At 39.3% G+C, this 24,839-nt stretch overlaps 1 protein-coding gene across 3 annotated transcripts; it reads right to left on the bottom strand.

Annotated features, from left to right (window-relative positions):
* Positions 1 to 424: 424 nt before the first annotated feature.
* On the bottom strand, positions 425 to 20,942 carry dzip1l (DAZ interacting zinc finger protein 1-like). Of its 3 annotated transcripts, none has more exons than XM_072684060.1 (16): positions 20,868 to 20,942; positions 15,846 to 16,418; positions 14,181 to 14,265; positions 12,287 to 12,411; positions 10,884 to 11,045; positions 9,443 to 9,562; positions 9,272 to 9,334; positions 8,969 to 9,115; positions 8,213 to 8,243; positions 7,946 to 8,047; positions 7,693 to 7,826; positions 6,334 to 6,520; positions 4,679 to 4,850; positions 3,292 to 3,494; positions 2,494 to 2,630; positions 425 to 2,259 (listed from the first exon to the last, which is right to left on the bottom strand). In XM_072684060.1, exons 2-16 carry the CDS (start codon positions 16,356 to 16,358, stop codon positions 2,113 to 2,115), a joined length of 2,328 nt encoding a protein of 775 aa, XP_072540161.1. In that variant the 5' UTR covers positions 16,359 to 16,418; positions 20,868 to 20,942; the 3' UTR covers positions 425 to 2,112. The 3 variants fall into 3 exon arrangements, with proteins under 3 accessions (XP_072540161.1, XP_072540164.1, XP_072540163.1); XM_072684063.1 differs by having other exon boundaries at positions 2,566 to 2,630; XM_072684062.1 differs by having other exon boundaries at positions 3,301 to 3,494.
* Between the last annotated feature and the right edge of the window lie 3,897 nt (positions 20,943 to 24,839).

Raw genomic sequence — 24,839 nt, 5'->3', positions numbered from 1 at the left:
AGTCCCTTAATATTGAAATGTAGTAAGGCAGTAGTACGCTCTTAAAAAAAGGGGTTCTTCAAGGGTTGTACATTAGAATCATGACAATTCAAAGAACCATTTGGATGCTTAAATGTTTTTTTTTTTTTTTTTTACCTGGCTTAAGGGTCATCTGGATGAGTTGAAACCTTTTGTAGAGCCTTTTTTAAATATTAAATAAAACATTTTAAAACATTTTGCTTGTGTGTAAAGTAGGACTAATGAAATAATACATATGAAATCATTCTACTGTTTCTTTAAATGTTTATGTGTATTATGCTATTATTCTTTTCTGATTATGTTTATGCTGGTTCATGTTTATGTTGAAATTTTGTATCAATTTAATTTTGTTTTCGTAAAATAAAGTTGCAACATTCAGTGCACTAATGCACAGATTACAATGATGTTTGTTTTCAGTAATTTATTTCTTATATAATCTTTATTATAAAAATCAGTAAAAAAAAAAAAGTACACAAATAAATCATATACCAATGCAAAATTGGAATAAATATTTGAAGACACTGTAAATCATGTACCTGTAAAATACAATATGCATTCAATGATATGCAGTACATGTATTGTGCTGCTTGGAAACTTTATCTGAAAAAATACATATAAAAAAGATTCACAGACTGTTTTATAAAATCGAATGAAATTATGAATCATAGTCTACTTCATAGGTCCTTGTTTGAATTCATATGCAACAGAAAGTAATCAATACAACAGGCTTTTTAAATCCATGTGTGCATATCTTCTCATTCCACATTAGTGGTGTAATGGCATGTGTATTTACATGGTATTTACATGGTATGTCTAAGTTCAGCAATGTTTTAAAAAGGTTTCGGGGAGGTTAGTCTGTAACATTACAGAAATAATATTCCAGGAACGTTCTGAAAACATGTGACGTAATAATGTTTTGCATCACAACGTTATTAGAACATTTCTTACACGACGTTCCCAGTTAGACAAATAGTAACATTACGGAAACATCTGAAGGAACTTTCCCAAAACTAAGCACACAATACAATACAAATACAAACACAGTACAATGAAAACGCTGATGAAACGGATACATAATCACACTGATATCATACTTACTCTGATAATAAAAAAAAAAAAAAACGTTTAAAACCTGAACTTGCATTATTTTGTTTGTACCTACCAAATGTAATATGTCCATATTTAATTGTGAGAATGAACCCAAATGAATATAAAAACATAAATACAAATAATGTGCTAGAAATGATTTGTCTAATTTGACAGATTAGATTGAACGTTCCAAGAACCAAAATCAAAACGTTCAGCACGCTCATGTATTGATCTACTAATCTAATATTTTTTGGAATATTCAAAGTGTTGTGGAAACTTTACAAGTCACTGTTCTGTTTGCAAGTAAAACGACAGAACACAAGCAAACAAATACAATGTATTTGACCCACAATCTGCTCCTTTTTTTCATTTAATTGTAACTTGTGAAATTGCGCTGTATAAGGACGTTGTGTGGGCATTGTTCGACAACATTTATACTGTACTGCTTAACCCACTACAGGCTGTACTGACTACCTCAGAGGGGATTGTATGACACTAGGTGTCTGTTAAAAATAAATAAAATTACACCTGGGTTTAGCTCTATGTTTTTAGTGTTTTTTTTCAGAACTCATATTGAATCTTGAGATTCAAACAATGACTTTTAGATGACTAGGGATGTAGCAATACACAAAAGTTACAATTTGAGAGTTAACATGAGACTTGCTCAAATGTCATTGCCTTGTCATTATTTCTGAACTGGATCTATGATGCTAATTTTACTAACAGTTAACTGAATCTTATAATAACCAAGTGGTATCATTCAAAGTACCTGACTAAACACATTCACCACAAACCATGTAGAGGCAAGTCATCGTTAAGTTTATATGGTGTCTGACACTGTACGTCTCACTGTTTTCTATACATAGACAAAAGTGTAAGAGACACATGTCTTGGCTGACTGATTACACCTGGGCTACAGAAAACATTGTGTACGTATTTTTTGTAGCAGATTCATTGCTTTAGAATGTGCACTTTTGTGATAGAGACACTGCACAGAACTGCACCTCACCACCCTCGTGCCCTGCTGGCTGCGGAGCTCCACACACTTGTTCCAGAAGTGCCACCCATATCTGAGCTCCTGTGCACTCCTGTGGGCAGGGCAGTGAGATCCTCTATGGAGGACAGGTCCAAATCACTCTCCTCCTCGGACACCTGCCAAGAGAATGGAAGACTGCATTATGTATGAACATGGATGTGTATGAAATCCAATAATCGCAACCATGGCGAATTCAAAATTGACTGCTTTCCGCATGTGAACAGCCTGGACTGGGTAGTAAACGGTATGGTTTATATTTACATAGTAAATGACAGAAAAAAAAGAAACAGCAAGGATCCTCTTAAAACGCAGCATGCTGTGTGGAACTGTGTGGAGTAGTTTTCATGTACCGCCTGCTGTTTGACGATAGAAGGTCTAGGGGAAGGCAGAGTGGCTGGAGGGAACACTTGGACTCCACCTACAGGTCTGGTGACGGGGCCGCTCAGCTGCTTTTCTAAACTTCTCGTCAGGGTTTGGACAACTGAACCTATGAGCAGAAATCATCACAGTCAATATTACCAGTGCATTTCAGGTTCAAGAAGCTGGTCAAGAGCCTACAACAAGCATCAGAAAGAGACTACACAGAGGCTGCACATGATACTCATGGAGGTCGGGCCTCCATGAGAATCAATCAATCATGAGCGCCCATGACCATGCCGCCCGTTCAACATTTGCCCTTTCTTGGAGAACTTCTGGCAGGTATGGACTGAAAAACCCCAGACGGCCTGCCTGATGTTTTGGAGACGTTCAGACCCAGTCATCTAGCCATCACAATTCTGCCCTTATCAAAGTGGCTCAGATCCTTATGCTTATCCATTTTTCTTTCTTAAACACATTACCCTAAAGAACTGACTGTTCCCTTGCTGCCTAATATATCCACCCCTAGACAGATGCCACTGTAGATGAAGATAATCAATGTTTATCACTTCACCTGTGGTATGGTATTAATGCTATGACTGATCGGCTTATACTGGAGTTAATGGTATGTTGTAAAATGTTCAAACAGTTACTCAAAGGATTTTTTTCTGACACTTAATGGCAAGACCCTCTCTTGTTACTCTGTTGATCGTCGACATGCCCAGTAATTAACTGCTCCTTAGAGATAAATTATTAGGCCCAAGTATTACATTCAAACTCCATTGTCGCACCGTGAGTACCGTATGCCTGCTGATCTTTTGGTGTGTCTGGCCCATCTGATGTGTCACTGTCTGACCAGTCCAGCTCAGTGCTTGGTTTCTGCTGTTCTCCTGATGGTGTGAGGTGTGTGGAGGGTGAAGGCTTGCCCCGAGAGCTGGTGATGTAGGCGCTGTCCTCGCCTGACTCGTCCTCCTCTGAACTGAAGGGTGGGGTGCTGAAAGAAGGAAAGCAAGCATTAAAAACACATTAGCGCTGGCTCATAAGCAAAAGTGCTACTGACGATCAGCACACACCTAGGCCTGACATTACTTTGTTTAATGGCTTAACCCTTAAATACATGAATGTTTCAACAGTTTCAACAGTTCATACGCACCTCAGGTTACTAGAGACCCTGCCCTGATATCTCTAACAACCTTCATAATGGAAACAAATGTGATCTCTGAAAACTGGATAAGCTAAAAGCAGAGAGGTCACAGATCCCTAGTGACCCGAGGTATGCATTGAAAGCAGCACTGCTGTGTCTGATCCACTCATGGTACAAAGAGTTCTGACCATTAAAAACATGGTAAAGGGAGGCTAATAAGTACAGATATATGGACAGTAGTATTGGGATGCACCTCTTACTTTGCCTTCTAATTTAACTCTGGAGTGATTGGAGGCTTTCTGATACTTTTAAACATTAGACCTTTTTTTACGAGGTTTGTGATCTAGCCAGTGATATGCTTGAAGGAGTGATTTAGGCAACAGCCAATAAGAGTGCAAGGAAAAAGAAAAAAAGTATGTTTATGCATATCAAAGGAAGAAATACCTGTTTAACACTGGCATTCTGATGTTATATTTTATACACCTATGGCAATGGGACTGAATGAAACACCTGCATTCAATGACTAAGAGGTGCGTCCTAATACTACTGTCCATATATCTGTACTTATTAGCCTCCCTTTACCATGTTTTTAATGGTCAGAACTCTCTGTACCATGAGTGGATCAGACACATCAGTCGTGCTGGAGTGTTTAATCACCTCTGCGTCACTGCTGGACTGAGAACAGTCTGCTAACCAGAAATATCCAGTCAACAGCATCCTGTGGGCAAGGTGCTTTAAGTCAGTGGACAGTGAGTGGACACAGCGTTTAAACACTCCAGCCACACTGCTGTGTCTGATCCACTCGAACCAGTGCAACAAACACACACTAACACGCCTCAGAGAGTCACTGCAGTGCAGAGAATGAGCACTGTTCACTGTCGCATGTCAAAGGAGGAGCAGGTGCCATGTACAAGTGCCTTTATAAAAAAAAGAAGTTTAAAGCTTTCACTTTACAATTTGGCATCAGCTAAAGAACGTTTGTTGATGGATGTTCAGTGTAACCTTCTTTCTGTGTACTCTACACCCAATAGTACCTGCTCTTCTTCTTCTTTTGTGTCTGTGTAGGCGGAGCATGTGCAGGAACCTTGGCGCGTGGGGCAGGTGTAGGAGGCTGCTGAGTCTTGGTTTTCTGAGGGGAGTGTTTGGAGCTGGCCTGCCTGGTTTTAGAACTTCTTTCCACCACTGTACTGGGCTGCTTCTTCCTCTCTGAACAAAATACATGAGTCAAAAACAGACCCTGTACACACAGTAATTTATTCCACAGAATACCACAAAATAATGATGAAACAAGATGCACAGTAATTTGCACCCCTGGTCAAATCGCATGTTTTGCTTACTGAAAAAAAAAAAAGTATACATCCTCCACAGAGGAACCTCTGCACATTTTAATGTACAGTCACTGTTTAGTTGCTTAATTTAACATACTGGACAAAAATGCAATCATAAAATAAAATATGTCCAATTCAGCAAATGTCATATTAAATTTGTTTCCTGTAGGATTCTTATTCTACATTATTATCCTATTATTAGGATTATTTCTCTTACTGTCACATAGACAATCAACGCATTTTATTTAAAAAGGGTTGTCTAAGCACAGTAATTACATTGGGTGCATCTGAAGTGAAGTGCAGTGTGTAGTAAGGGTGCCACAACTATTGGACCGAGTCGGACAAAATCAACAGTCAAATTAGTTGTTGACTAATTTAATAGCTGATTCCTTGGTGACATCAGCATGTGTGTTTCTCACACTACCTAGGAATGGTTCAGGACGCATGAGAACCGCAGATTAAAAGCCAATGTTTAACCGTTACAGTTGTGAGTGGAGAGCAGAGGTCTCACTTGGACTCACATGGACACTGGCTGAGTGTAAAAAGGAGAAATCTTCAAGTACATCAACCCAGAGATGACGGGTGTTTGGTTGCAATATGAATGGGAGTTCTCGTAAAGCTCAACATGGCGTCTGTTTACGGATCAAGTCCTACCCTTCATCAAAAAGTGCCAATCACATGCTGGTTACTGATGAAGTCTCACCCTTCAACTAAAAGAGCCAAACAGCTTGCTTGTGTACAAAAAAGTCCCGCCCTTCAACAAAAAGAGCCAATCTGCTTGCTGGTTATGGTTAAAATCCCGACCTTCAAAAAAAAAAGGGCTGTGAGCAGAGGTGAGTTAGCAATATTGTGGCACTGGTCAGACGTGTGAAAATAAAAGTCACTAATACAAACAATGCAGTAACAGTAACTTTCAAACTGAAAACTAAAACTACTGTTTCACAGTTGTTTACCTTTTTTTTCTTTTTTGATATGATATGTAATGATATGTTGCTACTCTGCATCTCCTTGGTATTAAATTTTGACAGGTAAAATACACTGGAGTTGTATGCATCTTTTAGCAGGATTAACAGGTAAAGTTCTTTAAAATGTGAAAACATCGAATAAGGTATTGTTCCTTATTGTCTTCATTGTTAGTTAGCAAACACAAAAAACTTAAGCTTAATCAACTCAAAAACAGTCATTTGTTGCAGCCCTAGTGTGTAGAGCAGTGTTAAGTCAATGTGATTATTTTGAATCAGAGCGTATATGTGTGCGTGATAGGGGTTATGTGGATGTGGGTGGTCTGTGTGTCAAACCAGGTAAATGTAAGTGAGAGTGTGTATGTGCATGCATGTGTGCGTGTGTGTTTCTATGCTTACGCAGGGTGTGTGTAGGTGCAGATTTTGTCTGGTTCTTCTGCAACTTTCTCAATCTGGAGTTTAACTCAAGCACCAGGTTCTCCCTCAGGTCCTGTAGGTGTGACTGGCTCCTGGTCCTCTGTAGTCGTTGAGCAGACACCACCGAGCTCAGACTCTTCAGTGTCTGCTTAGAGATTCCCTTTGTTCCCTAAATATGCAGCACACATATTTTTCAATCAATGCACATTGCTTGGGGTTATATACCAGCAATGTACAACTGGTACAATCACACTGAAGGGCTCAGGAGTGTTCTTATTTACACAACAACACACAGTGTACCCTACCATGAGATATCAGCAGCGGTGTTAATGGGCACATAACCAAAGCATGTTCTCCTGATTTATTGTTATCAAGTTTAACCATGTTCTGCTGAAAGCTGGCTGGATTATCTACAGGTGTTTCTTGTTAGCGGTGGAACTCAATCAAACCAGTGTTTGTGTTTAAGTGAGACGGAAGTTTCTTATTAGAAAACATGGGTGTAAAGTTTTTAAAAAGTGTAGGAAAAGAGAAACAAGTAAAAAATGGAAAAGGCTGCACAGTTAACTCATGGTCCATGATTGCAGTAAACAGCAGTTATCATTTTTGCTCTATAATGTGTAGCAGCAAACACATTAAGCCTTTGTTTTTAATTGTATACATCTGCTGTTGTTTCTCTATAGTCTGATACCTTTTGTTTTTAACGGCTGCCACTAACGTAAAACCTGTTTCATAGGCACGAGAGACTCACAATGCACTTTGGTCAAAATTCAGCTAATGTAGTGACCTACGGTGTTCACCAAATCCAAATTTCTCACATCAGGATACGTTAACATTAAAATAAAAATAGAAAAAAATGGCTACTGTTATTCATTATAATTCTTTTTAACTCTGGTTATCTGTCACTTTGTTCAGAGTGATGTTATCGAGAGATAACCATCGGCCTCTTAAACACACTGAGACTGGAACCAATTGTGAAACAATATGATCCTAATTAGCTGAAAATTCTTCACCAAGCCTTTGCATTTTTGTATAATGATTTTGTCATTTCAAAAAGGCGCAGACTGAAACCTACGACTACAGAAAATTATTTAACATAAATGTAATTTACTACATATAACTATGCACTTCAGAATTAGAACTATGACATTATTTATATAAATACATTTACATACTTTATCACAATAATGATGAAACTCTGTTTGAATAATGATGTAAGCTGTTTATTTGTAGCTGCAAACATTGAACTAAGTAACAGTAGTTTTTTTTTTTTTAATATTAGTAATCAATACACCACCACAGCTAGTACCCCTACTTGTGTGTGTTTGTGTGTATGTGTTTTACCTTCCTCAGTCCCATTTTCTCCAATCTCTCCTCCAGTGTCTCCTCCAGGATGGGTCTAAATTCCCTCATCAGCTCTGAATTTCCTTTCAATGATTCCAGAACTTTGCGCTGAGCCTCCATTGAATCCTCCAGCCCTGCAGAAGCCCATATAGCTTTAGTGCTTCACAGTGTTTTAGTTTTGAGTATACAGCGGACCAGTGAAGCACTCTTTTTTATGAAGTACTAAAAAGTCATTTATTTGTTTAAATCATACTTTCTTCTTCTTCCTCTTCTTCCTCTTTATCATCATCATCCTCCTCCTCTTCATCTTCTTCAGGGGTGTTGTGAGCATTTAAAATATTACCTGTTGTTGGCACTATATATAAAAAATATAATTTAAGGCCAACAAAATATACACAATACTATATTACAATGAATCATTACAGTAAATAACAATAGTACAATAGTACAGGCCTTGTACATTTAGTGTGAAAATAGTGTTGCAACATAGAATAGTCCAAATAACACAGCAGTGAGTTACCTAACAGCGGTCTTGCAGATAGTTTCTTGATCTGGAATAAAAATAGAGAGAATTATTTGTTACTATCTTCAAGTAAATTACATTATATATAAAGACATATATAAACAATTGATTACATATATACCTGAGCTGGGTGATAAAAATACTATATCATGATATTTAAAGACGTTTTTGAAATACACAATATTTATCACAGACTAAAACCGCTACCATTAGTAGCGACAGATTCTTAAAAACTACTATTCAGATACTCTCCCGTACTGAATAGAATGACTCTATTCTATGACTTTTATTCACAATAATAAAATGTATTACGATACAATAAAATATCACCATATTGCCCAGCTCTAATTAATCCTATAATTGAAAACTCTCTAACCAATGTTTCCAGTAATATACAACCAACTATAAGCTAGATTCATGTAAAGAATGAAATTACAGTTGCCCAGACTGGTGAACAAAGCTATAAATGCTTACATTATTTTTGAGATATTAAGTTAGAATACAATTACTCTCCAAAGTGGCTCACATGTATAAACAAGGGAGATCAAATTAGAAAATTGTATTGTGATCTGTCAGAATGGATCACTAAACAGCTTTGTAAAATTATAGAATAAAACATTCTGCTGTCATGTTGTGGCAATAAAATATTATAGAGACAAGTGACTCCAAACATGTGGACTGTAGTTTACAACTGCACTATGAACGTCACATTACAGCTCAAATACGTTGTAGGGTTAAAGCTAGCCCTCTCACCTTCTGCTCCTGGGAGTGGATGAGTCTGTCTTTCTGTTTGAGCTGAGAAGAAAGGGACAGGAGCTGCTGCTTCAGATTATGCAGGCTAGAGCTGGAGTTGTGCTCCACAGACAGAGCCTTCTGCAGCCTGGCGTTCTCACTCTGCAACTGTTACACATCAACACACACACACATATATATATATTTGTTTTCATATCTTGTCCAGGTGTGCAATATGTAATACCTTTAACAAGACAAGCATTTCCTTAAAGCTTTGACATGACAGCTGCCCAGTACATGTAGACGCCATGGAACTCCTCTCACCTCCTCTTTCTCCTGTTGGTGAAAGTTCTGCATCTCCTTCAGTTTCTTCCTCCACTCATTCTTCTGAAAATAAAAACACAAGACAGTAGACTGATTTATAATTATGTTATCTGACATCAGACTTTTGCATAAAAACACAGACCTGAAGGTAAAAAACAGTGGAAACCAAACCTTTTGAGCCATCTGCTCCTTCAGCTCTTTCTCCCAGAGTCGTCTTCGCTCATTCTCCTGCTCATTCTCACTTCTCACAGTAGACACATTCTGTTCTCTGCTCTCCAGCTCCAGCAGTTTCTACACACAGAAACATCACATTAGCCCTATTTAGACTGAAACTCTCCCATCCAGACACCAATAAAATTACAAGTATTGTTTTATACCTGTAGCTGCCATTCACTATGTGGATATAATACATGAGAGGGTGTACCGACCTACATCTGAAGTACACCAGTGGCAGTATCTTATGTTATATAGTGTATTACTGCGATTATACCACAGTTCTGTCATCACCGTTTACCGCTTAATGTCAAAGTGCCATAATCATGCAATATTGGCACTCCTACGTCTCGCAGCCAGTCACATTGCGGGGTTTCAACTAACTGTGGAAATCCTAGTCTGGCATTGGGAAAGGCACTACATTACACCAAGTGCTGCATTATACAATTATCACTGGAAATAACAAGAGCATGGAGTCTTGCATGTGTTTCTCACTAATTTAATTTATACTGTGAGTTATTTTTACTCAAACACGTGACCTAACTATTACCTTAGTCACTGTTACTGATCTGCTACACAAAAGTAAAAAAAATTCTAAAGACTAAAGCACAAATTAATTAAGTTAAAGCAACACTATAGAAAATGCCATTTTTTTTGCTCCGGGACTCCCCCTGAAGTCAGAAAGCATAGTTCCACCTTCGAGCCTCTCCTGACACATGCATTTTTGGACAAGCTGAAAGACACAGACCCATCCCAGAAAGTGGAAAAAGTATGTAGACTGAGGCGGTAAAGTAATATTACAAGAGTTTATCCAAATATGACTCTGCTTACACGGCACTGCATCGTGTGTGCTATCCCGCCCACTTCTCTAAAGGTACATACTGCAGTGAAGAGCCGGGGGTAGCAATGACAGCGATGTTAATCTTCCTATTACAGGTCAGTGGAACATCACAATGATTCTGATGCTTTCACTTAAAAGTAAAAATGCTACATAGTGTTGCTTTAACCTCAATGTTGGGGATCAGGACCCGTTTTGTAAACGGTCTGGTACCAATTGAACCAATGTTTAAGTCCACAGTGGCTGCAGTAAACACATGAGACCTTGTGTCCATGTTTATATATTTTTTTTAACTTGCATGTGTAAAACATAAACTGTATAAATATCCAGTCCACTTTCTATATCATCCTAAACAGTGCATGTCCTGCACTGTACTAACGGTGTGAGAGGCCTTTCCTTCTCCACCAAGTAAAAAGAAAAAGGTGCATAATTAAGTTGCCTTTTCGGTCAGGTTTGTCTGCTGTGCTGTCTACCTCTGTCTAACTGTTCTGTCAATTTTGGGTCTGGGTGTGTGACTCCATCTAGTGGCAGAAGTGTGTCAACACTTATATTTGCACTTACAGCTTCTATGGAGTAGCTCTTGTTTGCCATGCCTTTAAACTCCTGCAGAAAGAGCTGTCGCAATTCCTCAATCTCTTGCTGAAATTTCCTCCTCTCCTCCTCCTTCCATCTCTCAATCACCTCCCTCTCAGCTACATCTCTTCTCCGCTGCTCCTCCAGCTCCTGGTGGGTTAAGTGCATTGACAAACATGCTTAAAGTATTTCAGCGTTCAAACGAATGTGTTTACTTGCATTGCTTTATGTTATACGAGAGAGAGAGAGAGGGGTACCACCTAACATGTGATAACTACAGCTATCGCTAAATACAATCAGCAGGATTTGGCCATTATTTCATATTGCCTACATATAGCAACCTCATCTCAATTAACCACTCTGTACAAATTAACAGAATGCACACTCTCACAATGTCAATTCTAAGTAAGTTCAGATTTCTGCAACAACCTGCCCTATGGTAACAGTCCAGGCTGGTGGGTATGGTTGTTTTGCACACTTCTGGCCTTTCTGAGTAGTAATGCTGACCCTGTGCATCCTTTAATGACCACGATTTACTCATCTTCTAATGGCTACTTCTAGAAGAACTATATATGTTATTATATATGTTAACATATGTTATATGTTACTATGTACATGCTCCGTTGGTTACCATTTGCGTACAATTTAATTCCAAAAACGAATGTATGTATGGTTGAAATGGAATGGTTTCCAGAGGGAGTACACGTTACAGAGTACCACCTTTGCAAATAGAAGCTTATTTAAACTTATTTAAAAACAGCCTGACGAATCACTGCAGTTTGCTGAGTAAAATACCATGAAGCGTGCAAGTGTTTTTATTATATGTCATTAACTATATTACTTAGACACCTAGCATGCTGTGTTTTTGGTATTACAAATAAACGCTGGTACTTTAACATTCTACTTTGTTAAAGTTTTCATCATCCTATCATCCTACCGTATATCTCCATTTCTCTTAAGCATACCAAAATATGATTTAGCCCCAGTTTTGACAACAATTGATTGAAAGTCAAAACAGAACTCTTTGGCCACAAATAGCAAATATGAAACCATCTGTTCAAAAGCTAAAGCTGACAACCACCACAAACTACCTAAAGAGACTGAACTGGAAAAACTGAAGCTTTTGGAATGGCCCTCACAACCCCCTGCCCTAAACATTTTCACCCAAAGCTTTGTGAATAGACCTTTAACAAGCTGTGCATTCCCGACGACCCAAAAGAATATTGAGAGGCCTTCTGCAAAGAGAATAGGAAAAATTCAATTACCCTCACTGTGAAAGACTTTTAGCAGCAACAAGAAGTATGTTCAAATAATCTAAAAGAAAATGAACACAAACTAAAATGTGGGTTATGCTCTGCTCTCTCCCAGCTGTAAAGATGACCCTTACGCACCTGCTGTCTCTTGTGCGCATCTGCCTCCTTTTCTGCTGCCAGTTGAAGCTGAGTCAGCCTCAGTTTCTCCTTCAGTTCCTCTATCCCATCCTCCATCTGTTCCACTTGCTTCTTCTTCTGTCTCTCTAAAACATAAACATGATACTGATATGGCATATTATATAATCATAACTGTCACGAGAGAAGCTTGTATCTCCAAAATGGCAACTTGGCAGGAGAAGGAAGCATTTCTACTGATCAATTCTTCCAGAAATTCTGACAGAATAGTCAGTGAAGCGCTATACTGAAGAACTGAAGCAGGTAAACATAAATACAGTGAGTTTGCACGTGGGTTCGTTAATTCCATTGTTCCGAACATCTGATGCAATGATCTGATGCAAAGTTCAGAGCCAAAATAACACTGACCAAATACTTTTGTCCCTGGCCTAATGGTAAACTCACTGGTCACTTTATTAGAGAGCTTGTGTCTTTTTGACCCAAGACCTGCTTTTGGCTGGATAGTTTTGGGTGGTAGACCACTTGCTGAGGTCAGTATGTTGGATAATCACCACCCCACCCCATTCCATAAGTAATGGATGGAGCATCATCATCATTCGAGAGAACACAGTTCCACTGCTCCAAAGTTCAATGCTGGGGGTCTTTACACCCCTCTATCCCACACCTAGGGCCCTATCTTACACCCTGCACAAGGCATGTCGTTCATTGCTATCTTACACCCCGCCAACAGTCTACTTTCACCAATGTGCCAATGTGCGTGGTGGTTTCAAAATGAGGTGTGTTCAGGTCAATTTCTGGCTTATTGCAATGTTGCCCCTAGCTCCTAAAGGGAATGGCAAGTGACACGCTGATTGGTTTATTGCATGTTATGCCCAAAACACAGCCAGGGTTAATTAAAAGACTTGCACAGAAGGCATGGCGTACTTTTCCCATCATTATGATAGCAAAGACATACTGACAGGCCCTAAATCAAGCTACACAGTCCGTGGTTGACGGATCGCCTAAATATCACTAAAATAGGGCCCCTTGTGTGTGGTTCATGTTTATCTGCTTCAGATAGTCCTATTCTAATGGCAGTACTTCTTTACAGGGACTAGACAAGCTGTGTGTGTGCATTTGCAATGTGTGCAGCCTAAAGTAGCTGAATGCATTCATTAGAAGGGGTGTCCACAAATATGTGGACATATAGTGCATGTCCAAATCTCAGGAACACCACTGTGCCTCACACACTCCAATCAGCAGTGCACATTGCCCTGTCCATTAAAAATGGCCCACCACTTTAAACAATATCTGGTCATCAGCAGTAAAATGACCACATATGCAGGTTGTAAATGTAATGTATAATGTAGACAATGACCTATAATGTCCAATAAGATTTGTTGTTATTGTGAAGGTTGTCCTTGCTATATACTTTTTTTCTGCATATATGTTTGCAGTCTGCACAGAGCATCATGGGATACTGTTTGGTTTCCTCACTGGATCGATCAGGTACATAGAATTGCATACATGAAGGGAGGATCTAATCATCCATCTAATCATCACTGTGCAAGCATCAGATAAACAACCTTCATTTATTAATTAATGACAAATGTCAGTAAAGTGGTCAGAAATTCGGGGGTTGAGCGTAAGCCTGATTGCATTTGCTAAATGTAAACAGAGTATTGCCTAAACACAGTTAAATGAAATATTCCACACAGCAAAAGGCAAATCTGCATAGCAAGATACACTACAAAGCAGACCCAGCAGCCCACATATGAAATGGGAAGAAAATCTCCATATTTTTTCCATTTAGCAAAACATGTCTTAAGAAACTTAAGAAACGTATGATGTGTACCGGCTCCCAGACTGACTGACACATGCTGAATGGTCCTGAGGATACATGTGGGAGGTTTCGTACCTGCATCCGTGATCTCAGGATGCCGCCGCTGAATGTGTGACTGCAAGTAGGAGTAATTGACGAAGGATTTTTCACAGAACTGGCACTGAAGTGAGAGAAAGAACAGGTGCTTTTACTCAACATAAACTTTTTCCCCATTCCAAACTCGGAGTTACAATTCTCACTTAAGTTACACGTCTTCGGTCTCTGACACTTGAGCTAACACTGGCTAAACCTAACGTTGCAGGCTCAATTAAAGCTGACATTCTGCAGGTTTCAGATGATATCTCACCACCTGTTTTCATTTGTATACTATTTTAAGACCACTGTAGTTGGTATTTGCAGCAGTGTGCTTCAAGAGTTGAATTCAGTATGAAAGCCATATGAGATGCATACAGAGCTGTGAGCAAATGACCTGCTTATGTGGAGTTTTGCACACTGTACAATAACAATAGCTTTTATTTGAGGTACGTAGCAAAGAAATGGAGAAAAATTATATGTAATTTTGTATACATTTTGTATACATTAGTTCTGAATTTTAAATAATAATATATAAATAATAATAAATAATATTATTATTAAAATGAAATTATTTCATGTAACTGTAAAGGCAACAAAATGTTTTTACCAAAAAAAAAAAACACTACTTTGACAGTAGGTTACATCAACACAAATTATGGTTTTGTATCTTTTAGTTTATTTAAGAAACAGACAAGTGGACCTGATTTACACATTTAATAGTAGTGGTGTAATGGATCACAAATCTTTCACTTTGGACTGAATCACTGTTTTTAAGCCACGAATCGGATCATCGGATCATCTGAGACAAATGTAAGACCAGGGCCGGCCCAAGCCTTTATAGGGCCCTAAGCAGATTTTCATTTGGGGGCCCCCCATACCACCACCTCAGCACCAGAAGCTTCATCATTTCATAGGGGGAGGGATATTGTGCAATACGATGAAGCGCCCCGGCCTTTATCGACCACCCAAGTGGTGCATATGTGCATTTGCCCAACAGTGGCAGCAGCCAACAGAAGAAATTAATGAACCTAGTACTGGTGTGCCAACTATGAACATGAATGAATATAAAAATGGCTTTTACCTGTGTAATACCATTTCGTTTTATTATTCAATTATAAGTTATTCAGTTATTTTTTAAATGTGTATTTTTTTATTATGAGATTTTGGTGATTTTGGGGCCCCTGGTGGCGTTGGGTCTCTAAGCGGCCGCGTAACTCGTAACTGGAGTGTGTCTTATTTTGAAATGGGCTGTATGTTTATATGTATTAGAGACTTTTATTTTGGCATGGCCTGTATGTTTATCTTCGGGGGTATATGGACTCTAGCTTTGGAAATTCTGAGTGAAAGATTCACCACTTTTGTAAGTTGCTCTGATAAGAGTGTCTCCAAAATGCCTTAAATTATGGTAGCGAGTGGGTTTATGTTTAGCACGCTGTTAAAAGACCCTTGAGGGACTTTTGGAGGGTCTTCAAATTGAAATTGTGGAGGAACCTCTTAAGGTGCTTTGAGGAACCTTGAAGGAACCTTTTTTCTTCCATGAAACCTTGTTATGTGTTTATTAGTGGCATGCGGGTATTGTGGTAATTAGGAAGCTCCGCCCACTACGTCATCACTCATCAAATTCAGGAGTAGGTTTTGCTGTGCCCTTTAATTTCCGAAGCTCACCTTGTGGTAGTTATTGGCACTGGCCTGTAGGAGGAGCTGCTGGGTCGCAATCATTTTCTTCCTGCGCCGGCTCTCCAGCTTCACCTCCTGCAGCTCCTTCTCCAACCGCGCTCGCTCCTCTGCTTCCCGTTGGGCCTGGGACAGCGCCCCCCGCAGACGCTCCTCCAGCGTGGACACCTGTGTGCTCAGGTATTCCTGGCAGTGCAGCAGGTATTCAGTGCTCAGCTGGGACATGCGCAGGACCTTCAGCAAGGCTGTGTCTGTGGGGCCTCGGCAGTGGGGGCATCGCTCGCCCTCAGCGTCGCAGAACGTCACAGCAGTAATGAACTCCTGCAGGACGGTTATGTCCATCTCTCGCGCCACACGGTCCACGTCCAGCGCTGCCATGCGCCGCCAGTCCATTGGCTCTGTGCGGGATCGGAAGTGAAAGGGCTGAGGAGGGAGTCCTGTACTCCAGGCCGGTGGGGTGACCAAGGGAGAGTGGGGCTCAGCTGGGGAGAACTGGCCTGGCATGATAAGGGGTTTAGCGAAGAGAGGGCAGGATGATGGGTAGTGGCCACTTCTAAAGAAGGGCTTAGGAGACAGAGAAAGAGAAAGAGAGTGAGAGAGCTATCAGACCAGGGAATAGATCCAACTCACTGGAAACTTATCTCGAAGACAAACCCTACAAAGCAGGGAACAGTCCTTTCAAACATATGATACACCTACACACACACACACACACACACACACACTGTGGAATAATCCATAATGCATGTACTCCCAATATTTTTTTATTAATACCACAAATGGAAGCGATGTGGCAACTCAACTGGAAGGTCTTGGAAAAACGGAGTAATGCGTCCTAGTTTTGACACAGTAGGCAACTTGAGCACTCGCTGAGAGGCCAGGTTTAGCGTGTGGGCATAGTATTTCACATGCAGGACTTTACCCAGTTCAGCAGCAACGACCATGCTGGAGCGTTATCAGTAACTAAGACCACATCTCTTTTAGTGATCTGCCGTTCCTCTGACACCTTCTGCTACAGATCTGCACCCCTGTGGCTCACATTCACTGCTGATTTCTGGAGCATGAGACACTAGATGGCGCTCATCAGTGATAAAATGAGTGATTCCACAACTTCGGCTCTGTTCTCATTGTAGGGTGTGAGGATTGCTGTATTTTAGCTCCAAAGTGTGCAACATAGGGAGAAAGACTGAATACGGACGAAGAGTTTTTTGGACAATAGTTCTTATTCATTGTTAATATCAATGTTTAATATAATTCATTCATAATATTCATTATTAATATTCAACTTGCATTCATACTATTCATTATTATGCAAAAAACGTGCAGAATGATTGTATTTTAGCTCCAAAATGTGCAAACATTTTCTGACAATATTTATTATTATTAATATCAATATTTAATATAATTCATTCATAATATTCATTATTAATACTCAACTTGCATTCATAATATTCAATATTATGCAAAAAACGTGCAGAATGACTTAAACTATGGTTTGAGGTTTGTAAAACAACATCTATAAGCTCTTTCTACAATTTTTTTTATATTTATGACTATCCAAATAACATCTTTAACAAATAATATCTAGATTTTTATGAGACCAGACCACTTCGGCTCTGTTCTCATTGTAGGGTGTGAGGATTGCTGTAGTTATTGCCAACCAGAGTCAAAGTGTTTCCATACACTAGCTTTGATTGGATTTCTTGCTCATCCATTATGTGCACGCCACAGACTGATCTGGAGCTTCTTCCACCTTTTGCGTTCAGTCAATGTTGCGTTATAAGTGAACTAGGGGGTGGGCAATATGACAATATTTGATCGTACTGTGATACATTTTCGTATTGTAATACACAATGTGCTTTCTAAGCATGTCGAGGATGACCACCAACACGTTTAATTGCAAACAGTGTAATTAGTCTGGTTTACCTGGACGAAGTACAGCATATTTTGAATAAAAATCCCTGTACTAAATATGGGAGAGTGTTTGGATGGTAGTTGGATGGTAGTAAATATCTTTAAATATCATGATACAAAATGTGTACAATATCGCTGAGTCCTACAATAAATGTAAAAATGAGATTTTTGATATTTGTGAATAATAGACAGACCGGCAGATCAACAATGTTCTTTATTGATCTTAAAGAAAGTGAATAAATATGCTTTCAAATACACTACATAAAGTCCTGTAAATGTGTTCCCATATAGCATGTCAGTGGTATTTTGCAGTCCTATCTCTTTGATAATACACCACTCCTTCCTAATATTAACAGTAATAAGAAGTGCAGTGTATCCTGTTGATTATGCTTAATGCTAAGACAGTAATTGGGGAGTTGAACAGGCAACAGAAATAACCCCACAGCTCAGCTTTAACTCCCGTATACAGAACTGAGAGAAGGTGTACTAACCTGGCTGTACATTTGGAAATGGTTCATCTTCTCTGAGTAGCATCTAGATTTGAAGAAGACCTGCACGGTTCTGTTTCCCTGGAGTGTGTGTCAACACTCAACAGTTTCTTAGCAGCATGTGGAACCGCATTGTTCCAACCTATAGCAGCTGGTGTTTGACCGGTCTTAGTTTCTAGACAACCAGATGCCACTCCTTCAATTCAGTCGTCACTTACAGTATTCAGTGTGTGTTTGATTTTGTTGTTGTTGGATTGATCCTGGGTTCTGTAATCTGCACTGCTGAAAAACCGGGAATTGCTTGAATGGTTTTAATATTAGAAAACTGGACTTACTCATAATGTACTGCAAACTGGAGAATTATACATTTAGCGTTGTTGCAATAAAAAAAAAAACACACATTCATATATATAAATAAAAACTTTTTACAATGTTTTCAAGCAGTTTAAGGAAACAGATTCTTTACTTAGTTAAGTTAAATTCAATTTGAGGAGCATCTTAAATCAGACAATGCAATGTTTTAAATTACCATTTGCTTTAATTATTATGCAGCAATATTTATTATTATTATTTATATCAATGTTTAATATAATTCATTCATAATATTTATTATTAATATCCAACTTGCATTCATAATATTTATTATTATGCAAAAACAACATCTATAAGCTCCTTCTACAATTTTTTATATTTATGACTATCCAAGTAACATCTTTTACCAACAATATCTAGATTTTTATGAGACCAGGCAGTCGTCACTGCAAGTGTAAGTGACCAATCAAAAATAATCTGATTTGATTTTCACGACGATGATTTCTGGTCATGTTCTTATATTAATGTATGCACAATATGCTTTATATATAGCAAAGTTATTGCGAATATGGGGTGTTGTTTAACCTCCTGCACCTGAGTCGACATTATATATATATGTATATATATATATATATACACTCCATCTGCTACACTTTACCCATGTAAACTCACAATGAGACAGCACTGTAAAAACCGGTCACTCTCACACCCTGCTGTGTGAATGCTGCTTGTTAATTTAACGATCAGATTACAGCAGTGAAGGCAGATTACTGCCAGATTACAGAATATTCAATTAGTCATCGTTAATCCCGCTGGATGGCGCTGTGTCTGGCTGACGACTGTTCCTGTGAGCCGCGACCACGCCCCCTGGCAACACAGTGACCGCGCCCAGAACAGCGGCGTGGTCACGCCCCCTGGCAACGGTGCCATTTCCGCCTGGCAGAAGCTACTGCTGATTCAGTTTGACTCAGATTACTGAACCGACTCTTTTGAACAGTCCTGTTTTTAAAGAGTTGAAACTCAAAGACCAGCGTCTTCAAAATAGGGATTTTGGTGACACCGGTTCCGTGTGCGCTTGACGTCTGACTTCTGAGTTCACTAATCAGAGATTAATGAGAGATTTTGACTTGACTCGCAAAGCAAAGGACTGGATACACACGGCATTCACACTGAAAGGAAATGGACAACCAGCGCTAGTGTCTGTGAACCAGGGTGTTAAACTAGATGGATACAGAGATGAGTTGTTCTCAAAAAGGCCTGGTGCGATTCATGAGCTAGAAAACATGCAGTATTGTGGCAGCCCATAGGACTGGAGTCAACATCTTTAACTAGTTTGGTTGCTGCTTATTTAAAAAGAAATGAATCATCTAGCTACATTTTACATTAATTAATTCAACCTAAATCCATCAATTTCCAAAACAAAAGGCTATAAGACAACACAAAGCTTACTTAACTGTCATGTTTTCCAATAAAGAGTTGAAGTGGAACTCGTTTAAAATGCGGTAAAATATTAGCTATAATACACAGTTGTTTAATAAAGAAAATCGAGTTTATCAAAACGGGAGTTAAATTGCTTGTAACCATTTCTTTATTTATGTATTTATTTATTTATTTATTGTTTTTCTCTATTTTACAGTGTGTCTATTTAACATGTCTGTGATGTCGGTGGCGGTGGCTTTGTGAATCGGTACGAACAAGTCAGCCGTCAGAACCAGTTCAAAAGAACCGATTCGAGTCATCGCTGCAACTTGCACATCTTTAATAACTAAACTTACTTTTAATACGTGCTGATAACAAAAAAAAAACAACCAAAAAACCGACCCCCACCATCTCATCATTTAAAAGTTTCACCGTGTTGCATAAAAATCGCCGACGATTAGAAAAACAAAGGCTAAAGGATTTCTAATAGCCGCCACCGTTACCGTTATTTGGAGGCTTTGGGTTTCTGAGGCGACAATATGGAAGAAATCTACGGGGCGGCAACATTAACCTCAACCTCAACAACTGTTAACTTCAGTCCGAGGTTAGTCTGAAGAGTTCAGTCTGCAGCTCGTTTTGTCGACAGTACGAGAGCGGTTTAATGGTCGTTGGATAGCCATGCTAAGCTAAGCTAACGGCTTTAGCTACATAGCTACATATCACATCTGCCTTTCGGCCGAAGGTAGCTCGCGCTAGCGATTTCCTCCTCGCTGGAGAACCGGCGCTGCTTCGAAGCGGAGCCTTCCTGCGTTTACAGAGGCACTGCAGGCCAGTGAAACAGGGAGCTGAGTTCAGCCTCAGTCCAAACCGGTCAACTTACCTCGGCCCCGAGACTCTTCCAGACATTCAGCGAAGAAAGTGAACGTTTCGAGCATGACTTTGAAGAGAGATCGAGTTGAGAGTAAGGAAATAAAGAAAACCACCCGTATTTCGAGGCCTGTAATAAGTCACTGTGTGTGAGTGAGCAACAGCTGGTAGGTGGGCAGAGCACGGGTGGAGCAAGGAGAGGAAACACACAGTCTCCTTGGAGATCACTAGCTAGCTAATGTAAGACACAGCGATCCAGATGAAAGCCAGGCTTCATCATGGCTCTGTATGTTTGTCGTGACTGCAGCTGAACTCTAGATAGCTGTTAGAACAAGGGTTTATTAGGCTGTCTTCTGCTTTTGAGGTTATGCAGTTCAAGCACACTAATATAGCAGCATGTGAGAATTTAGTGCAGCAGGTAATATAACAATCACAGACGTGATGATGATGATGGAAACCCGTGTATTTTTAAGCCCCTGGGAAATGAGATGGGGTAAAATGTTTAAAACTCGACTTGCCTGAAATGTTGGACATAAAAATGAAAAAAGAAAAAAAAATGCATCAGGTAAGCAAACACAAGGGGGCGCTCTTGTTATGTGCCTGAAGTTTGCTGTTCCTAGATCAGCCTTGACTCTTAAGCAATCTGATTGTAAAAGCTGCTGAAAAAGGGTTCTTTGACTTATAATAAGTGGAGCCCACCTTTTACAGAGCCATTTAACCAGGCCTGGGGATGTCCAGGTGTGGCTTTCTGCCCACCGATTCAAGGACTTCATGCTCAGACTTGGACAAAAATTCAATCCAATCAAATTGTATAGGTAATACAGACACATAGTTTAGTTTAGAAACCTAATTTATTATTAAATATATATAATTACTGATGTTTTGTTTATTAGCCTGTATTTTTAAAATCCTTTTTTAGATTGATAGCACAGTTTAACAGATGGCCATGTGGTTTTGAATACAACAAAAAATCGATCCGATTGGATCCGTCCAATCTCCGTCCACTGAATTGCATCAGGACATCCATGCATTCAAATTTGTGTTGCTACCTTAATTAAAAAAAAACTTTTTTATTAAATGGTGTCCAAAAGGCTTCTTTCCTAAATCCAGGTAGGTCGTGGTCTTACGAGGCCCCTGGGCACAACTCGCCTTATTCATATGTAATAGCTTATTATGGCCTTAATGATCTTCTTTTCAAGCTAATGCGTATATATAATGCTCTGCGAATATAGGTAGCCCTATATACGAAAAGGACTAAACACTAACACCACTATCACACACACAAGCTAAAATACCTCACTGGAATAGTTACAACGTCCCAGAATCAATAACAGTCTGAAACTGAAGAATGTAAGAACAGCACTGGCTTAGAAGACTGAGGACAGATAAGATGCGTCTGTATTTGTAATATTTCAAAGGCTGTTCATCCACCTTATTTTTAGATCTGCAGTGGAGTGTCCCAAGTCTTTGTTCTGCTCTAAACATTTTAGTCAGAGGCCCGTGGACAGTGGTGCCATTGACCTGGTCAGTAAAAATCCAGATTAAACGAGACTGCCAACTCTGATTCAGTACTAGATTGTCAATGTAGTCCAAGACTGGGCTTAATTTGAATCCAGGAGACACTAATTGACATGGATTTGGTAATCGGCATTGCTGGTTTCTCTTTTTCTTGACCCTGCTGACTCTGCGTCTAAAAGCTGTGTGCACTTTGAATTCACTTGAATTCAGTCCTCTAAAAGATCTCTTTAAACAGCTTCACAGCATCATCTGGATGGTGGACTTGATTCCGGCTAATGCATGGGCTCTGATGTTGCTTAGATTGTGAAGATCTCAGAAGTGACACCCTTTAGATGATTTACAGTAGTTTAGCTGCATTACGTAGAACGATGCTAAATTGCAAAGGCCCATAGGCTGTGAAAAAAACCTTTAAACCATAATGGGTTAAGTGAGTTATATAGGTTATACATTAGGCTAGATGTACACTAATTAGATACACATGTAGCCCTACTCATTCATGCAGTTACTGTATCTGATCGGCCAATCGTGTGGCAGCAGCGCACTTCATAAAATCATTAAGATACAAGCCAGCCACTTCAGGTACTGTTCACCTCAGCCATCAGAATGAGTAAAAGAAAAATCTGATCTCCTGGATTTTCAGAGTGCCATGATTTGGCATGATTGGCTGGTCTGAGTATTTCTATAACAGCTGATCTCCTGGGATTTTCAGCACAACAGTCTCTAGAGTTTACTCAGAACGGTGCGGTACACAGTGGCCGTTCTAGCTTGTATGGCGTCCTGGGCAAAAGAAGGAGACTGGATGTCAGTGTAAGACATAGTTTATTGAAACACAACAAAACAAGCAACTTGATCCAAACACAGGTGTCCAAATCACCGGAACAGGGGTTCATTGAAAGAAAAAATAGGTATGACCGTAAACACGTCTGTGAAGGTGTTGGTTTATCATACACACCAGACATATGAGCACACATACAAGACTCCATAAGGACTGACAGAGTCTACAGACTCAGAACAAAACAATGAACACCTGGCAACGATAACAAGAGGGGTGGGGCTAGATACTGGTAATCTATGGATGACCTGGGCAGGAAACGTGGAGGAGACACAGAACTTTTGGACAAGCATGTAGCCAGGTAAGGTTAACTGAAAGATAAAGGCTGTGTCTAAAACATAAATGCTGCCTACTCAGGCAGTATTTGAAGGCCGGACGGTATTGGTTACAAGCCGTGTAACACGTCCGAATGAAATGTTTGTATAAAATGCTGCCTGTTTAGGTACCTTCATCTTGCCAGTTTGTGAAGGCACCATAGATGTATCCTTTGCTGCTTTATGTAGCCCATGATTGTCTGGGTGAGTGCCAGCTCATCTCGAGAGAGAAAAAGCAACATGACGAAAGCAAGCAGTAATGGAGTAATTAGGAATATTTTGTTATTTCTGAGGGGTTTGTCAGTGTAGTGGCCAAATTTTACCTTTTTTACGTCAACAGCTGACAGTAGTATACTGGCAAATTTGTGAAAAACCGCTGCCCATGATTCGTGATTTGGTTGTAGGTACTTTCCGTTTAGGCCACAGCCAAAAACTGCCCATGTTATCCATGCCTAAATTTCTCTTTGTTCCTTATCTTATTTTTATTACCTCTCACCAAATTCCACTTTTACAAACATACATTTACAAACTAAACAAACACAATCCTCTGTGTTTATGAAGAAAACAGAACAATTTATTGCTTGCTGATGATTCTAATTTGAGGCTCGGTGTACAACAAAGAAAGGTTATGAGGGCAGCCTTAACTTAACTGCGGCCAAAAAATCAATCTTGAAGACTTGCCTAAACCTAATCTTTCTTAATTGCAGTTATCCTGGGGTGTAACAGACAGATTCTATCTATACTGCTAAGGCAGCAACCATTCGACCGCTACCATTAAATATGCTAAGACTTTGTAAATATTGGCATTTTGCATTCGTTGAATACTTTTATTGTCTGGTCCTGTGATTATATGCATACATTATTTTTATATATTGTAAATATATTGTTTTTATTAATCCCATCCCTAGTTATTTTCCGATTGTTCTGTTTATATGCAGGGAATGCTCATTATTCGAAAAATCAAAAAAAGGTTTTTAACAAAAAATAACAATGTGTGTCAGTAATTGCTCAATCACAAAAGCAAAACGCGAATGACTTTATATTATTATATTTTTATTACTATTTATATTTCATCACACTCCAATATCCTTATTGAGATGTTTAGTTATTTTTGACTTTAGAAATGTTCATCTTCATGGATGTGATTCTGTTGTTCTTCTGATACTGTGCACAAGATTCTCGGGGAACATTTGGAGGTGAAGGAACCTCTTAAGGTGCTTTGAGGAACTTTCAAGAAAAGCCTTTTAGAAGAAAAGGGTTCCTCAGTGTGTGAACTGTGTGTGTGTGTGTGTGTGTGTGTGTGTGTGTTGAAAGATTGAAA

The sequence above is a fragment of the Salminus brasiliensis genome, chromosome 7, assembly GCF_030463535.1.
Source record: "Salminus brasiliensis chromosome 7, fSalBra1.hap2, whole genome shotgun sequence".
Classification (NCBI taxonomy): Eukaryota; Metazoa; Chordata; class Actinopteri; order Characiformes; family Bryconidae; genus Salminus; species Salminus brasiliensis.
This window is presented reverse-complemented; position numbering and strand designations above follow the sequence as displayed.

Bases quoted from the DNA above. Each gene is read 5' to 3' on its own strand.
- dzip1l (XM_072684060.1), bottom strand. From the start codon at position 16,358: ATGCCAGGCCAGTTCTCCCCAGCTGAGCCCCACTCTCCCTTGGTCACC. The intron at 8,048-8,212 runs GTAACTCACTGC...TTTTATATATAG, and splicing joins ATCTGCAAGACCGCTGTTAG to TGCCAACAACAGGTAATATT. The intron at 7,827-7,945 runs GTATGATTTAAA...GGGCTTCTGCAG, and splicing joins AGAAGAGGAAGAAGAAGAAA to GGCTGGAGGATTCAATGGAG.